Source organism: Rattus norvegicus, chromosome 10 (genome assembly GCF_021556685.1).
Source record: "Rattus norvegicus strain SHRSP/BbbUtx chromosome 10, alternate assembly SHRSP_T2T, whole genome shotgun sequence".
NCBI lineage: Eukaryota > Metazoa > Chordata > Mammalia > Rodentia > Muridae > Rattus > Rattus norvegicus.
The window spans coordinates 24,552,312-24,571,031 of NC_141543.1; the positions used below are offsets into that span (position 1 = coordinate 24,552,312).

Consider the following 18,720-nt stretch of genomic DNA (forward strand, 5'->3'; position numbering starts at 1 on the left):
ACCTCTATGGCATTCTTGTTTCTACCCCTGAGTTGGACTCTGAAATCTAACTTCATAAATTTATTTTACCTTGTACCAATCAATTCATGAGAAATGACATGTCTGTGTGCGTGTGAACTGGGTATATATGGTGAAAAAGACCTACTGAGTTCCATCAGACGCTAAAGTTGTTCCCAGAATTTGACTGCATTTAGAGTCGCCATAGTAACACAGCCTTATGTCGAGGAGGGTGTTTTGAGAAGCTGTACGAGGAAGACCCACCCATAACGTATGTAGCAGCATCTGTGGCCTCGGGTCTCAGAATGAATAAAACAGAGAAGTGGGCTGAACACCAGCGCTCAGTTCATTTCTCTCCAGTTCCTGACTGAGGATACTATGTGACCAGCTGCCTGGTATTCCTGATGCCTCCCCTCCCCTCTTTAAGGGACTGCAATCTCCCAAACTGTGAGCCCAAAGAAACCCTTAAGTTGTGCCACCAACTCCTACAGGGCTTAAACATCCACCAACACAGCTTGGACGGTGCCAATCCTGCGCTAGTCACGTAATGGAAACTGCGCAACCTCCTTAGGAAGATGTTTTGAGCACACACACAAAAACGATGATAATGTTCTGTGACATAAAACAAGAGGATTTTCTCCAATCAAATGACCAGCATGGCAAAGGTCCAGGGATCTTGCTGTATCTCTTTAAAAGTCAAAATGTGATATAGAATAAGGATGGTGACAGTCTCTGGTCTCGGTGGTTTTGCATTGTGATGGAGACAGGCTGATAGAGCATGTATACTGGTCGATGAGACATTACCCAAAGAAAGAAGCCGGGCAACGCATGTGCCAAGGGAGGCCAGGACACTTGAGTCCTTCATGTGACTGTGGATGCAGATGTGTCACCTAGGGGCTGGCGTCATATCTGGTCTTCTTCCTGCATTCTTCATTGTCCAGCTTTCCCACAAAGACGGGAGATGTTGCAACAAGGAACAGATGTTTACAGTCAGCCCACCTGTGCTTTAGCCAGGCTCTGGCTGCCCCAGAGAGGTGCTGCAGGCTGTTAATACTGTGTTCATAGCATCGCAGGTTAAAATACCTGGTTATAAGGGAAGAAAAATGGGGCTGAGGGATGTGCCATTAAACAATGCAAAGAAAGAGAAAGAGAGAGGAAGGGAGAGGGAGAAAGGGAAGGGGGAGGGGGAAGGGAATGGGATGAGAAGGGGAGAGGGGAAGGGGAAGAAGGGGAGAGGAGAGGAGGGGAGGGGAAGAGGAGTGGAGGGGGAGGGGAAGGGGGAAGGAGAGAGGAGAGGAGGGGAGGGGAAGAGGAGTGGAGGGGGAGGGGAAGGGGGAAGGAGAGAGAGAGAGAGAGAGAGAGAGAGAGAGAGAGAGAGAGACCTCCTACTAGGGAATAAACACACAAGGCTGCTTTCCATGACTTTTCATGATGTTTTTAATTCTCCTGCTGACATTTAATTTTGCTGCAGCTCTATTCTACAGACGTTCTCCCCTAGTTACTTTCCCTGCATTTGTTTCCAGTAGTTGCACTCGCCTGTGGAGAAGGAATTCCAAGACCCCTGTGGATGTCGGCAGCTACAAGTGCTACACATACTGTAATGTTTTCTGATACGTACATATCTATGATAAAGCTTAAATTTGCAAATTAGCTACAGAAAAAAATTAACCAGAACTAGCAATAAAATAGAACAATTATGATGATGTGGGCAGTGAAAGTACTTAAGAAACCCTATGAATTATTTATCTCTGGAATTTTCCACGTTACGTTTTCAGACTGCTGTTGACCATGGGGAAGGGAAGCCAATACCAAAACCATGGCTAAAGGGGAGAGTGCTATGCTCTCATAAATACATCGCTCTCCTTTTCTTTTGTAGTTTTAACAATCTGACCTCCTACAGAGGAGAAAGCTGATGATATTTGCCTCAGCAGGGTGATGTGCCTAGGCACAGAGCCTAGGCACAATGGCTGCTGCGATGTCTATCCTGGGGCCACCAGCTCGCTCTCCCTACCACACACAGAACATGACACACACAGGGCAGAGGCTCCCGACATGGCTGATTTATGGGACTTACTCACCGAGATGCTGATGCAGAGAGGCTTACATAAGCAAGCAGTTGCCAAATCGGAAAGGGGATTTGGGGGAATGAGAGGGGCCGTAGACCAGCTGCACACAGACGGATGCTCTTGGCAATGGCTCCCACGGGAGTCCTGAGTGACAGAAGGGTCTGTGGAGTCAGTGGGCACAGATTCAGATCCAAGATCTATTACATCCCACTCTGGGCATGATCCGGGGAAACTCACTTGGCTTTCTGTGCTGACAGAAAACACAGGCCTTGTGGGGTAGGAAGGAGTTTATGTACTTTACAAGACTTTCCTTGGATACTTGAAACCACAGAGACCACCAAACCCCAAGTAGAATCAGTTTCTCTGTACATGCACACCTATGACAAAATTAAATTTATCACTTAGGCACAATGAGAGGTAATTACTAGTAATTAAAACAATACACCACATTAGAAATTATTTAAAACTTTCGAATTGCTTATTTCTGGAATACTCTATTAATATGTAGTGACCATGGTTAAACATGGTGTGGTGGTTTGAATAAATAGTGAATGGCACTATTAGGAGATGTGGCCTTGTTGGAGTAGGGTGCTCTTGTTGGAGTAGGTGTGGCCTTATTGGAGGAAGTGAGTTTTGAGTCTCATATGCTCAAGCTATGCCCAGCGTGGCTTACAGTCACTTCTGCTGCCTGTGGAGCAAGACGTCGGGCTGTCTAATTTCTCTTTCAGCACCATGTCTGCCTATACTCCACCACGACGATAACGGACTAAGGCTCTGAAACTGAAAGCCAGCTCTGTTTCAATGTTCTTTTTTTTGTAAGAGTTGCAGTGGTCATGGTTTCTCTTCACAGCAATAGAAACGCTAACTAAACCACGTGGGTAACTAAGGCAACAGAAAGCAACAGGTCCTTGGCTAAGGGAGGTCGGTGATCCATAGAGATCTGTGTTGATCCATAGAGATCTGTGTTGAGATTTGGATCTTGACTGCCTCTCACGGTTAGAACGATTGATCACCAGCAGGTGGCGCTACTGGAAGGTTGTAGAATTGTTAGGAAGCAAGGCCTCGCGGGAGGAAGTGGGTCGCCAAGGGTGTGATTTTGAAGGGTGTTTCTTCTCTGTGTTCTCGGACCCTTTCTCTGTATCCTGTTCCTCACGAAGCGAGGAGCGCCCTCTAACACAGACTCCTGTCTGTACGGTGCTCTGCTTTTACCAAGGTAACACAGCCGGTCTATTAGAGCTGAAGCTGCTGAACACACAGCCACTCAAAGCTGACTAATAACCCGTGGCCCGGCACAAGGAAGATGCTCAGTAAATATAAATACTTTCTCTTGGCTGCCCTTCCGTTCTAATTTCGCAGTAGAGTGAGTCGATGGGAGGGCAGCCCTCATGTCTCTAAGCTCCGTATTGCTACTCAACAATCGTCTCGGGTTTTTGATTCCTACCACCAGTAGCAACAGGGACCACCCAATTAAATCACTTACCATACTCTTGCTCCGGTTATGATAGCTATTTAAGAAATCACCCTGTGGTGGTTTGAATATGCTTGGCCCAGTGAGTGGCCCTTTTAGGAGGTGTGGCCTTGTTAGAGTAGGTGTGGTCTTATTGAAGTGTGTCACTTGGGGGTCTGCTTTGAGGCCCTCCTCCTAGCCATAAGGGAGTCAGTCTTCCCCTAGTGGCCTTCAGATCAAGATGTAGAACTCCTAGCTCCTCCTGTACCATGCCTGCCTGGATTATGCCATGCTCCCGACTTGATGATAATGGACTGAACCCTTGGATTAGGCAGCCCCAATTAAATGTCGTCCTTACCAGAGTTGCATTGGTCATGGTGTCTGTTCACAGCAGTGGAAAGCCTAACTAAGACACACCCCAAAGCATGCCCTGAGACACAACACTCATTTACTCTGCTCTTGGATTTGTGGGTTTGGAGTTCAGGGAGCCTGAGAGTTAGTTTGTCTCTGCTCTGTGGTTCAAGGCCCCAGCTAGGAGACTTGAATCCTGTTCAGTTCAGGACTGGAACACTCTCTGAGGATGGTCACTCCCATGTCTGGAAAAGAGATGCTAACTTCCTACAACCTAACATTTGACTGCGTAACTTTTCCCACTGAGTGGATTTCCCAATGGCCCTTTGCTAACATTCATAAAGCACCATCTATCACCCAGGCCTCTCCCAAAGGAAGAAGGAGTTTCTAAGTTATTTTGTAGGTTCCAGGAGGAAGCTTCCGGTCCTTGAAGGAACCACGCGCCATCATTGGTACTACCATTGGAAAATTCCTTCTCCTAAGAACTTTTCACATTCCCCTTTCCTTGTCAATGTTCCTGACCCCCAGGCTTTACGAGATCCTTGTCTGTGGGGCTGGGTGGGTTAGAATCCTTGCTCCACCTACGCAGGACTCAGTTCAAATCTCCAATACTCATGTAAAAAGCTGGCCAAAGCACTGTGAGCGGCAGGGACACAGGATTGCTGGGGACTGCTAGTCATCCACTTGGCTCTAGGTCCAGTCAAAGATCCCCCCACCCTTTTCTCATGGGTTTCTCTGAGCCCTGGCTGTGCTGGAACTCTCTATAGAGGCTGGCCTTGAACTCATTGAGATCTACCTGCCTCTGCCTCCCGAGTGCTGGGATTAAAGGCGTGTGCCACTGCTGCTCGGCCTAAAGGTCCTTCATAAGGTGGAGTGTTATGGAACAGAACACCGATGTCTCCCTTTAGTTTCCATGAATGTGCACGTGTATGACTATATCAATGACACACACATATACCGAATCTCATACACATATTACACATACTATACCTATCCAAACATACATATACCACACACATGCACAACTCCTTCAGACACCACACACATGCAGGCGCATACACACTAATAAATCTCCATTAGCCACGAGGCCCATTAAACAGGTGGTTGACTCTCTCGTTGGAGTCAGTGAGTGAAGGCGGATGGGATGGTGCCCCCCAGCAGAGTACCAAGGAGCCTTGAGTGACAATTTTCCTTCTGGGACTTATCAGGCCCTCGGGTGGCAGGCTTAGGTGAGAGGTGCAAACACTCAATGGGCAAGAATATCTAGGTTGCACCCATTGCCCTCAGCCTGGGGACACCAGAGGAGACCTCTAGAACTTCAGGTGGCTGGGGACATATCAGTGGGATGAGGGTCAGAAGAGTCCCTTGGTGGCCAGGGATGTCTGGGATTTATCACTGGGAGGAGGCAACTTCTAATCTGGCTCTGCCCCTCAAGTAGAGAAACTCTTGACCAGGCATCAAGTCTGCCAGCCTCAGCTCCATGCAAATGCCTAGCAGGGCACTGAGGTGTGAGCATGGTGGGGGCAGGGTTCTTGTTCTTGCTTTTTCCAGCTCTACTCTTACTGATCTCTTTATCCACAAGAACATGGAGTGCAGAAGCCAGTTTGTCCCCCTCTCCCCATACCAATGTTCAGTTGTCTTATTGGTTGCAACGACTTTCTGCCTATGAAACAGAGTCAGTCTGTGGGAGGTCCCTAGCATGACACAGTCCCTGGCCCTGGACAGTTGTCTGGAAGCAGCTGTGGGACCCACTGTTTCCAGCCTCATCTCCAGTGGTCTTTAAAAGGTAGAATTTCCTCCTTTCTCTGGACTCCACCATCTCTAACTTCACAATCCTGAGCAAAGTTTTCAAAATGCTAATGATAGAAGGGAGAAAACAGAGGTTCAGAGAGGTGCTCTGATTTGTTCCGAGTCACACAGGATGTCACGGACAAAGGTGGGAGGCTTTGACTGCACTAGTGTGGACAAACCAGGGGCTAGTGACAAGTCCAACCCCTCTACCTCCCTCCCCTGCACCGCACAAGGAAGACTGTTTCTTCAAACAGGCTTCTCTGCCAGCCTGAGAGACGGAGTGCAGAAGAAACATTTCGGAATATTTATCAGGATGGTCTTGCGGGGTGGGTAATGAGTTTGGCTGTTTGACATCTGTTTCCCAGGAGACTCTGGAAAACGCAGGGGCAGAGTCCCCAACAGCAGCTGAGGGCTGCAAGAGACTAGGTACCTGCTTGTGGAGTTTTTTGTCCCGGAGCAAGCTGTGTGCTCAGACTTGACCATGTTTGGGCATGGAGGCTCAACCCAGATGGAATTGAAGACTGCTTCCCTAGAGACCAACTGGAGACCAAACTTCCTGCTAGAGCTCCAAGGCCTGACTTGGGGTGGGGGGGTGGGGGCCAGTGGAGAGAAACCATCTGCCAGCGGAGACCCAGGGAACTGTGAGTGCTACATCCCTGAGAGTTTGGGAAAGGCTTCTGGGAAGCCGGGGCTGAGGGGAGATGGTGGGAGACAGCAGCCTGTGACAGCATGGATAGGGTGGTGAAAATCCCTACCTCTCCTGCTGCCCATTAGAGTTCTGGCACCGGAGGGCCTGCCTGGCCTGTTGACCCTGGTCTAGACCTCTCTTCTGTGGCCAGCCAGGAGGTCAGGACCTGTCTTATCACTTGTCATCAGGATAGGAGTTGACAAACAGGCCTGACAGAGTGTACCAAGCTTCTTCAGTTCCTCAGTTAATGATAGCTACAGTTTATGGAGGCCTTCAACTGCAGCAAGTAGGTAACGCCAGCCGTGTTGGTGGGTCTGCCTCAGGACTCTGAGGTAGGTGCTATCTTTTGTGTTTTAACAGTCACGTGGTTGCTAAGCAGCAAAGCCAGGACTCGATCTTATGTCTGATGACCTCTCTTCTCTACACTCCCCCAAAACCCTTACACACTCTATCGCCAGTCCTTCTGAGGAAGAGGTTGAGAACCCAACAGTTAAGCCATATAAGACTCTTCCTTAACCCTTTGCAACTTTCCTAAGTTCAGCCCAGGCCTAAGGTGACTTTTCTACACAGAGCTCCATCCAAGGGGTCCTGTGGTACTTAACATCTCACAACGAGGATAGTCTCCCTGTAGTTTAATTGAAATCTCTTCTGGTATCATGGAAACCCATTTCTTCCTGTCTGAGGCCGCAGTGGGTATATCAAAGCTTCCCATCCTCCTTCTTGTTGGAGGTTCTCATTAGGTCTACTGAATCCCAGATCCCCACCTAAGTTTTACATTTAAACTGAATCTCATGATTGAGCGCAGGAGTTGATGTTTCCTTTAGAACTGACTCCAGGTGGCTGGTGAGCCATCCGGACCTCCAGGCAGGAGAGAGGACAATGAGTCATAGGAGCTGGACCTCTCTGGAATAAATGACTTCCTCCCATGCACCAGCCTCAACCACACTCTTGCTGTCATTCATCTTGAGAATGCCCAGGAGTCTAGGAGGGCTCACTGGAAGAAGCAGGCACCACAAGGAAATCCCCACAAGTGTGCTGAGCTTCTCCAGGAGATAACTGGTGATAATGGATTCCGGGTATTTAAAAGCTAACCATAGGCTGCTACCAGCGGCCAGAGCAGTCCCCCGTAAGGTCACAGCCCTATGGAAGTTGCAAAGCTCCATGTATTATTATACTTGAATAAGAGCAATGTTGTTATTGGGTTGCATCCCCTCGTGCCTGCCCTCCATTCTGTGGACCTCTCACATGGGCTCCTCTCATTTCTCTTTGCCTTCGTACTGTTAGAAATGACTGTTGCCTCCGGTGGCCATGGGGAAGAAGCTGGTGATGGCCCAGAAGCGCGGAGAGACTCGAGCCCTCTGCCTGGGGGTGGCGATGGTCGTGTGTGCCGCCATCACTTACTACATCCTGGGTACCACTGTGCTGCCCCTCTACCAGAAAAGGTACAGATCTCTCCACTGCCTGGATTGACCTATCCAACCGTTGACCCCTCATGGTGGTCTGGGCAGACCAGGCATTCCTCATCCTCAGGCTCAGGGGTTCCAGTGCTGGGGGAACAGAGCAGTAAAAGATTCGCCAGTTAGGACTGGTAATGACAGGTGCAGCATGCCGATGTCATAAGAAACAGCCTGCCGGTGTTGGTGTGATCCTTGGGGTAAGGAGGGGGATCACAATGGCAGATTCTGAGATGGGAGCATGTCTCTTTTTGCCTGGGTTTTCCCAATAAGTAGTCTCTGCACTGAGCAGATATCCGTCCCCTCAAAGTTTAGGCAGGGATTTCAGAGAGTGCTGTGTTCCCTCATGCCTCACACTCTGTGACATGTCATCCCTCCAGCTTCTAAAGAAGAACTCCTGATTGCTATTGTCTCTGGAACAGACACACAGTGCTCTCCCAGTTCACCCTTTGCTGAGTCTCATGCCCTCCCTATGGGCATATTCTGGCTCCTGACAGCCCTCTCTTGTCTGACAGTGGGTCTCCCCCAGGATACAGGAAGTCACATTCCATTTGCTTGGGAGTTGATGAGTCTCTTGGCCTCTCCTGGGCCTGGTCTGAGTCCGTGCTTTACACTGCTGCAGTTCTGCCAGGCCAGAGTCTTACCCAAGTGAGGCACCGCTGAACAGCCGTGTGCCTCCCAGCTCTATCCTGATACCCTCTAATCCTGACCGTGTCAAGCCCCTCATATAGGTCCTCTTTTGTAGGGGAAAGGTATAGACTCTGAAGCTACTCAGCCCTTGCCTCAGGTGCTGTGTCCCACTTCCCCCCAAAAATACCTCTCCCATGTGAGGGTCTCATCTCTACCTGTGCCTTGGAGATGAGATAGAGAAAAAGGTCTCAGGCTTGGCTGCTCATCACAATCCCATGATGAGCATTTAAAACAACATCAGTGCCTGGGCCCAAGCACCTGAGAAATTCTGCCTCACTTTCTCTAGAGTGGGACTCAGCTAGCTATAGGGATCTTAAAAAAGGAGGAGGAGGAGGAGGGGGAGGAGGAGGAGGAGGAGGAGGAGGAGGAAGAGGAGGAGGAGAAAGAGGAGGAAGAGGAGGAGGAGGAGGAAGAGGAGGAAGAGGAGGAGGAGGAAGAGGAGGAAGAAGAGGAGGAGAAGGAGAAGAAGAGAAGGAGAAGGAGAAGGAAAAGGAGAAGGAGGAGAAGGAGAAGGAGGAGAGGGAGAGGGAGAGGAAGAGGGAGAAGGAGGAGGAGAAGAAGAAGAAGGAGGAGGAGGAGAGGGGAAGGGGGAGGGGGAGGGGGAGGAGAGGGAGAGGGAGGAGGAGAAGGAGAAGGAGAAGGAGAAGGAGAAGGAGAAGGAGAAGGAGAAGGAGGAGGAGAAGAAGAAGAAGAAGAAGAAGAAGAAGAAGAAGAAGAAGAAGAAGAAGAAGAAGAAGAAGAAGAAGAAGACAACTGTCAGGTGAAGGGTGGCTAGCAAGGTCAGAGAACCATTATGTAGAAAATGTTCAAGAGCCAACACAGATTGTGATTTATCCCAGAGTCCAGGTCTCTAGGACTATGGACTCAGTAGAACATGCTCATAGCAAAACAAAGGTCTCAGCCATGGGTCTCTCCAAAGGCTCTCAGGGAACCAGGGTTTCAAATTGGGTGTGTGTCACCCTTGTCTCTAAGGGATGTTTGTGTGTGTGTTGTCTCCCCAGTGTGTGGACCCAGGAATCCACCTGTCACTTGGTTGAAACCAACATCAAGGACCAGGAAGAGCTGGAGGGCAGGAAGGTGCCCCAGTACCCATGCCTTTGGGTCAATGTATCAGCTGTGGGCAGATGGGCCATGCTGTATCACACAGAAGACACTCGGGATCAAAACCAACAGGTGACAGATGGGGGCTGGGTATATTAGACAGGTCTGTGAGCTTGTCTGCAGCCGACCATGTCTCTAAAGCCAAGATATAGTGACCCACCTCAACTGATTCTTATGGCTGGCTTGAGGTGGAGTCAAGCTCGGATCTTCCATGTTGGAACCAACAGACCTGGGTGGTTTGCATTGCCCCTAATTGGCTGTGCACTGGGCACTGAGGTTCTGTGAGTCTCTATTTCCATCCTAGGAAATGGATGCTAATGCCATACCCAGAAGTGCTATGACCAGAGCACCGGTTTTGCTAAGTCTAGAAGGTTCTCATACATAGCCAGAGTTGAGATGCTCCCGTTGAGATGCTAGGTTGGCAGAGGGTGGGCGCTCAGAGCAGAGAAGCAGTCTTTACTGGTTACTTCTTTCATCAACGGAGCCCGTCAAGGGAGCTGAGTGAATGTGTGGGCCACCTGGGAGCCAGGACTACAGCAACCTCCGTAACAAGCATTTCAGAGACCTCCCCTCATCTGCACCTCCCTTGTTGTTAGTTACCTTCTTAGCCCTCCCTATTGCTTCCTTCTCTCCTTCCCATTCATTCATTCCCTCCATTCATCCAACGACCACTGAGCCTTCCCAGGTCAGGCCCATGGGTCTCAAGAGGAGAGAGTTTATATAGGAACACTAACAGTAGGGAGGGAGGGCTGGTGCTATAGAGTGATAGGTCTCCAGGGTGTTGTCAGTGTGGCCTGGAGTAGAGAAGTGTTGGGCTGGGCTTTTCAAATAGGCAATCCTGTAGCCACAGAAACAAGAGATGAGGGATGCATAGCATCCCAGTGTGTGGTGTGACCTAGCATAGGCATGGGGAGAAGGCTAAGCAAAGGCAGTGGCTAGAAGACTGATTCCAGAAATGCCGTCTGATGGAGTGCCCAGAAGAGGCTGTAGGTCTAAAGTCTGCTGCCTGAGGACCACTTCTGTATAGCTGTGGAATTAATAATAGCAAATGCTTTGGGGCTTTTCAACTCTAGCCATACATGAGAGCCATCTAGACCTAATAAAACCAGAATTCTACATCAGCCAACCGAGGCAGAATCCCTGGAGATAGATCTGTTGGTGCAGCTCCCTAGATGAGTCTAAGGTTGGATGCTATTGCTATGAGCCACTGGAGGCCTAGGGCCCCCAGTCAAGTGACGTTGGGAAGACAGAGCCGGCAGCCATGTAGAGTCATTTACCCGATGGAAGTTAGGCTGCCACAGTCCCCAGGATGAGTGTAGACCTGTCATGGGGATGATATAATAGTCAAAATTGAGAAATGGCAATTGCCTGGTGTGTGTGTGTGTGTGTTTGGAGATGGTCTCTGTGGGCTCTCCAATGCTGGGGTCACAGAAGGAAGGGGTGGTGGTATATAGAAGTCACATTTGTGGTCATTGTTAGCATGACTCTATGTCGGAAAAGAGCCTCAAGGCCCACAAGGCTCAGCTCCTACCAGTGATTCTTGCTTGCTCTTGGGCATCCAGCAACCATAATGTTTCCCAGGAGTGAGAAAAACATTTTTACAGATAACATGGTTTTGGTGCTATTCTCCTGGCATAGCTCATTCTGAGGCTGCCAGTCCAGAGCTGCCAGAGGTAGCCCGAGCCCTGCTTGAGTTGTGAACAGCATGCATTCTTTTTTCTCTAGTAAGGGGGGGGTGTTAAACCACACACCCACAGACCACAGACAGAGAGTTAAGAGCAGACTGCCTTGCTGGGACAGTCAAGAACATTTCATTCTCTGGCCCAGCATCTGGGTCTGTGGCTGGCTGGGTTGGTAGCACGCCCTCTGGACATGCCAGGCTCTTACTCCTTCTCCATGGCCTGCTCGTCTCTCCCTCCATCAACTTAAGTCTAGGGAAGGGGCTCTGAAGCTCTCTTTGCAGTCTATGCTGTCACGAGTGAAGCCTTAGACTAGAGACAGGGTCTTCATCATTTCCGCTCACACAAATAGCTCAGGGCTGGTTGGACCAGCTGAGGTTCACAATGTCAGGCCACGCAGAAGGGGTAAAATGTCTCAGTCTTTGGCTTGGCCTTGGAGAATGAACTTATGGCTAAGACCTTGACAAAGAGATCAAAAGTATAGAATCTAGAGGATCCCCAAGCACGCAAAAGTCCCTTGGGGTAGGTACAGATCCCTACATCAGAGCTCATGCTTTCAATGGGAAAGCAGCAGTCATTCCAGGTTCATAGATAAGACAGCATTATATTATTATTGTTAATGTTATTGTTTATCATTATTTTGAACGTATAAGATCTTTCTAAGTGCTTTATGTAAGTTTCCTAATTTAATTCCCAGGTAGGCACCACCATAGATGACTTCACAAGGTTTAGGGAGGGTACGCTAGTTGACAAAGTCACACAGCTTGGAAGCTGTGGTTGAACCTGGGCCTACCTGGCTCCACAAAGAAATCTGTGCACAACGGGCCAGGTTACCTGGCGACAGTCCTGCTGTTAAACAGCCTGCAGTGCTCAACGCCTCTGAAAGCCACATTCCCCAGGAGCATCGGCTGTCCCTGGCTTGCGGGAGGGACTTGACCTGCCTGCAGCTCCCCTATTTCCCAGATATTAGCACCACAATGAAGCGTCTCTACACTGCTGGACTGGGAAGCTTAGATGGTAACTGAGTCCCAGGGAGAGACAATAGCTCAACGCTTGCCCATGGGCTTCAGGTTTACACATTTGACCTTGACCATGATGTGGCTAGAGCATCCTTGAACATCGCCATTTCACCTGTGTCCAAACCCCCTAGGGTAGGAACTTATGTTAATGAGCATCCTCCTGGTATCCCACTGAGGTCTCCAAAGAGGTCCACCCTTGAGGTTCACAAGTGACATCCAGTCTTTCTGGTACAGAAAGATAAAAGGCAGGTCTCCACTCCGGGCTGTCTTTCCAGAGCTTTACAGCTGGGTCTCATCAACTCCGCAGGCCAGCAGGTTCCTAATAGCAACTACCAGTGCCAGAGTTTAAATGTGCGTTTTGCTCTGCCTGCCTGGAGCTCTTTTTTGCACTTTCTCTCTTTCCTTTGGATTCTGTCACAGAGCCCCGTGCTGACATATTTTCTTTGGTTCACACAGGATTAGACTTCAAAGAGTCTTCCATTTGAATTTTAGCCAGTATTTTGAAATCCTGAGAGTCTGAATTAAAATCAGGTTTTCTGGCTTCTCTGGATGTATGGGTGCACGGCGTGGTGTCTGTTATCCAGAGCAAGAGGTGACAGTTCTGACACCGAGGCAGATGCCAGCTGGTCCCTGTCATTAGCCTGCCTTGCTTCATTTCTCGATGCTACCTGCATGAGCTTGCATATAGAATGTCCCTTGTCCCTGGACTTGTATTACTCAGGATTCTCTCTAGCCCATCACCGTGATATCATTAAACCATCTCAGTAACGAAACCATGAGAGCTCAGAGAGGGTGAGCAACTTGCCTAAGATTTCACAGCAAATAAAATCAGATGCAGGCCTCCAGTCGAGCCCTGCATCCAGGTGTGCGGCATCATGTTGAGTGGCACCAAGACTGCCATCCGTATACCGGTGCCAACCATACTTTAAAGCGGTTGACTCCCAAGCCTGAATCTTTTTCTTATATCCCCCACCCTGGGCCTCTTAGACATGTATATTTAAAAGCCTAAGCACTCCTGCTTCTCCTCCACAGTGCTCCTATATCCCCAGGAACCTGGACAACTACCAGACAGCCTTGGTTGATGTGAAGAAGGTCAGAGCCAATTTCTACAAACACCATAATTTCTATTGCTTTTCTGCACCTCAAGTCAATGAGACCAGTGTTGTGTACCAGCGCCTCTATGGGCCCCAAATCCTCCTCTTCTCCTTCTTCTGGCCCACCTTCCTGCTGACTGGTGGCCTTCTTATCATTGCCATGGTAAAGCTCAACAGGTCCCTCTCTGTCTTGGCAGCTCAGAAGTAGACCAATCTCTTCTGCACAGCAGCATGGAGTCACCAGGAACGGCAGGGGTCCCGGGCAGGCATAATTCTCTTCCTCTTGTCCTCCATTTAATTTGTTCAACCTCTTTGGACAATCATTTCTTGCTCAAGAATGTTTAACAGCTCTCTCCGGTTGACTTCGAAGGGCAAAGGAACTGCCAGTCACAGCTCTCGATCCCCGGCTTCAGTTGGCTCACATCTGTTACCTGCTATGTCACTGTCTACTCCCAAGACGATGAATATCGTCACCTCTGTCCCTATGTGCTCTCTCTTAGTTCCTCAGATACCCACCTTTGACATCCAGGATGCTGTCCTTGGCCAAATTCAGCTTCTTTGAATTGTCATAAAAGCCATAGCTCTCATTTACTGGTCAACTGAGTAGCACTATTTGTTAAGGACATCAACACACACACACACACACACACACACACACACACACACACACACACACATTAAAATTTATTCTAAAATTAAAACATAATGCTGTCCTTCAGTATCCACCGGGACCAGTTCTGTGACTTGCTCAGATGGCAAAAATCCCTTCTATACAGTGATGCAGTCTGCGTGGCAGCACTGTCTGCCTTCCTGTGTGCTGCATAGTATCTCCAGATGACCAGTAAACACCCACTACAGTGTCAATGCCGGAAGTGACTTCATTCTAGGGAGTAATGATGAGGAAGAGTCCATCCAAGCTCACAGCAGATGCAATTATTACCCAAACACTCTCAATCTGCACTTGATGGAATCCAATGGGGCAGAACCTGCCGATACATATTTGAGCATATACGCACAGTAACAAAAGTCTGTGAGGAAATAAATGCAAGTGCTTCAAATTCTAATCATGAGATGGTGGTTAGTTTTAATTTTCTTCCTTAACCCCGCTCCTTGTTTCTGTTATTTTCATTCTTCAGTAATAGGAAGATTATACAATGTTTTGTTTGGTTTTAATGAGAAAAGTAATGCACAGCTGTTATTTTTGGAAAGCATTGAAAGGGGCTACCTCAAGGAGATGAGGATGGGCTGCAAGAGGCTCTTTCTCCCGTCAGAGACAAGCAGGGAAGACAGGGTTGTTGGGCTCCCTGATGGAAGAAAGGCGCTTACTTAGACGAGGTTTGCAGATTCCTGTTCTAGATGCTTCCAACGTGCCCCCTGTAGACACAGGTGTTGGGCACTTAACACAGTTCGTGTTCATGGCATTCAGATATAATTGGAATTAGAATTGTGCCCCCCAAGATGGCACCATTGGCTTTACAGCAACATGGAGAGAGAGAGAGAGAGAGAGAGAGAGAGAGAGAGAGAGAGAGAGAGAGAGAGAGAGCACTGAGGTAACATGTTGTGCAGCCTTGCCTTTCAGTGCTCTCTCCACATGCAGATGAACAGCATCATTACATCACCACATTGGATTTGACACTCCTGCCCAGAGATCCCAGATACCGTCTGTGGCCTTCGGGTTTCTTATCTATGGCCCCTCCTTTCAAGGACAAGTAGCTCATCATTCCCCAAAGCATCCCCCTCCAAGGTCAGGAACTCCATATTCTGATATTGCGGTATAGTTTGCAAGACACTACTACTGGGTAGCAGGGCTCTCTCTGTATTATTTCTTACAACAACATATGAATCTATAATTATCTCCCAAACTCGAACTCTATTTAAAAATAGAAAGCAAAGGTTCCAATAAGGAGTCCGACTTTAAAGGGTTACTGTCTGCAGGTTTCCAAGTACCTGCATTTGGGACTGAAAGACACAGAAACTCAGAATATCCAAACAGCAGGAGAAGATGACACATCCTTCTAGAAGAATTAGTGTGCAGGGATGCCCAGCTCCCTTGCCCCATGCATTAGTCATGATGACCTTCATTTTCTTTGGGAGAAATGTTGCCCTCCTGTCAACAAGGACTGGCCTACTTCCATCAAAAGCCACACCCATCTGTTCTCACAGAACTGCACAGGCAGCCTGAGTGTGAAACCATGGGCATTTGAGCATGATGGAGTTAGATGTGGGGAAAGATGCTCTTGGCACCAGTGGCTGCCTAGGAACGGAGAGGCCTCACCTGCCCTGAACAGGTCACTGCTAATGAGAATTGGATGTTTTCTGTATTCTTGCACTGGTTCTCATGGCTATGACTCATGTCTGCAAAGGAATACCTGACCCACTCCTCAGGTGTCCTTTCTCCTAAATCAGACACCACATGGGGATCAGAGGTTACAGGATCCCCAAGCTTCTGATCTGAAGTAGAAAGGGTCCTTGGGAGACATCCCAGTAGTGCCCGCTCTTCAGCCAAGGCTGTGACTCAGAGAAAGTAGGTCCCTTCCATGTGTGAATGTTACAAGGGAGAAGCTTGTTCTGCTCTCTCTAAGGCTGAAGCCTGGAAGGGGCAGGGATATGAGTCAGATACATGGTTGCCTTCAAGGAGCTGTCTGTCTTCTTGCTCTGCCCTCGACCCCATCACTACCACTGGGGTCTCTTCCTTGTGGTAAAGAACTCAATTTGTGGGCATCCGAAATCCTGTAATATAGAAACCTTAATTTTTGTGATTCACTAAAATGATTTCAGGTTCCTCACTAAATCAGTGGTTCTCAACCTGTGGGTCACAACTCCTCCGGGCATTGAGCAACCCTTTTCACATTGGAAAAGACCATTGGAAAGCACAGATATTTACATTACAATTCCTAACAATAGTAAAATTACAGTTATGAGGTGGCAACAAAAATAATTTTATGGTTGGGGGGTCACCACAACATGAAGAACTGTACTAAGGGGTCACAGCCCTAACCTACATGCTTCACCCCAAGATTCTCCTGCTGTCAACCACCTTGGATCAGTCGATTGCAAAGTGCATTGCTGACCGTGACAGGTGGTTGGTAAGAATGAGCGATGCCCTCCCTTTCCTCTTGTATTTGGAGGAATTTGAATTCTATGAAATATTTGGGAAGATTCCACTTGAGCAGGAGCAACTGTTGTGTTCCCCACCAGTTAAGGTCTTTTCACAAGCAGACGAAGGAGAACCAGCCAATCCAGGCTACAAGCATGGAGAACTTCCCTAGAGTGTAGGGTAGCTGTTTTTAAACTGCCCTTGGGTAAGGATACTGAGGTGGAAATCATGTCTTTTCTTATTTGTTCTCCTAAAAACATGTTGGCAGAAATTCCGGATCAAGGCAGTGTGATATACATATCATAGCTGATCAAATATGGAACATTGATTGGACTCCAACTGTTTGGTTAAGTAGACATTAAATATATTTTCAAAAAGCATTCGACAGAAGCAGGAAAGATGCCTCAGTGGTTAAGGGTGTGTGTGGCTCTTGGAGACAGCCTGAGTTTGATTCCTAGCTCACATCTGCCTGTAACTCCAGCTCCAAGGGAGTTCCATGGGCACCTGCACTACTCATTTACACACATTCACGCATATACACACAGACACACAGACACACAGACAAACACACACACACACACTTAAATAAAATATAAAACAATGAGCTTTCTCTTGGTTAATTTTTGGAAGATAAAATTATTTTTCACAAAATGCTTTGTAACATGTGATAGATTTATTACTTTAAAATAAAGCAATTGAAATGAAATGTTTTCAAGTTCCTAGTTTTAATTTGTAAAATGGCAATACTTGGATCCTCAAAATTAAAAAAAAAAAAGTGTAATGGGTCCTGAGCCTAGATAGCTTTAGAAGGTTGGGTCGGTGCATCTAGAGATAAGGATCCCGTGTCTCCCCATCCTGCCCATAGAAATCTAAAGTCATCCTCTATAGCAGAGGTTCTCAACCTGAGGTTTGCAATCCCTTGGGGGGCAGGGGTCAAATGACCCTTTCACAGAGGTTACTAAAGATCATCAGAAAACACAGATACTTACATTACGATTCATAACAGCGGCAAAATCACAATTATGAAGTAACGATGCAAATAATTTTGTGGTTGGGGATCACCACAACATAAGGAACTGTATTAAAGGGTCAAGGCATTAGGATGGTTAAGAATAACTGCTCTATAGAGTCCCTCGGAGTCACTGAGGCATGAAGGGAAGGTTTTAGTTCTCTGGATTGCCCATGTCTCAGAAGGATCGATGGGTGGATTATCTCCTTATCTACAAGCCCTTTTTTCCTGGATTATTTTCACGTCAGATAAATGCAAAACTCGGGGTCTTCTTGGGTACCCAACTCTCTTTCCCTCCTTACTGATATAAAGTATATCATCATCAGCCAGCTCCCCTAAAGAGTAGTTGAGAGATGGGGAAGGGAGCTACGTCAGAGTCTCGAACTCCAGACTGAATGTGAATTAAGTGTATAGTATATCCCTAGGTTTGTTTTATCTTTGGAGCTGCAGTCAAAGGTGGATTACAGGGACTTTGATTCTCCCATGATTCCATCATTCCACACAATCCCCCACTCCCAGCACACACGGAATAAGAGCAGAAGATCACTAAACATATGCATCATCAAATAAGTCTTCGCCTAGGCTCGGTGAGGGGCGATCGATCTGGGAGTGTGCCAGCAACGTGTGGAGTCCCTTGCTAACTCTGGGTAACATCAAAACTGCATTACATCGTAGGAAGCCCAAGTCGTGCCAGAACTCGTTGGTGTCAGAGGAGAAATAGCTTTCCTATCTTGCGTCAGAAGCATTGCCAGGGAGAAAAACCCTCGTACTCCACATTTCTCTTCAGCGACAGGCTACATCAACACTTTTGATGAATAACTCACTGGACCAAGCTGTAGCCCTTCCATTACGGGATATATTTAGCTAACCATTCCCCGAGCGACAATCTGTCATCCCTAATAGTGATAAGAACTAACATTTGTGGAGCACCTGTGTGCCGGGATGTCGGCCAAGCCTTTCCATGTATGGCTCATTTAACACTAATAGCATTCGAGGTTAATATTGGCATCTGCACTTATAGATGGGATAACTGAGGCACAGGGAAGTTGCCCCAGACGTTAGCAAGTAGGCGAGTTGAGAAAAACAAGAACAAAAATACCCTAGACGATATAGCTTTAATATGGCTTTCCCCACTGATAACCTGTTCTCCTCCTTCCATTTCTTCTCTTTACCAAGTATGGAAAGGCCAGGTGCTAAGAGTCTGTTACATGTCTGCCTCTATAGCACCCCACAGAGT

The 18,720-nt window shown here is 47.9% G+C and overlaps 2 protein-coding genes across 20 annotated transcripts in view; one reads left to right on the forward strand and one right to left on the reverse strand.

The window, feature by feature from the left end:
* Kcnip1 (potassium voltage-gated channel interacting protein 1) overlaps positions 1-18,720 on the reverse strand; it is a 369,154-nt gene that overhangs the window by 332,142 nt on the left and 18,292 nt on the right.
* The window catches only part of Kcnmb1 (potassium calcium-activated channel subfamily M regulatory beta subunit 1), a 75,274-nt gene continuing 62,558 nt past the window's right edge, over positions 6,005-18,720 (forward strand). For 6 of the 18 annotated variants that reach the window (XR_015630467.1, XR_015630468.1, XM_087571246.1 and 3 more), the window contains exons 1-3: positions 6,254-6,293; positions 7,625-7,782; positions 9,486-9,657. Coding sequence is in view for 15 of the 18 variants with exons in the window: in XM_087571246.1 (XP_087427372.1) it covers positions 7,649-7,782; positions 9,486-9,657 (306 nt within the window). In the remaining 3 variants the exon portion in view is untranslated. 18 annotated transcript variants of the gene reach the window in all.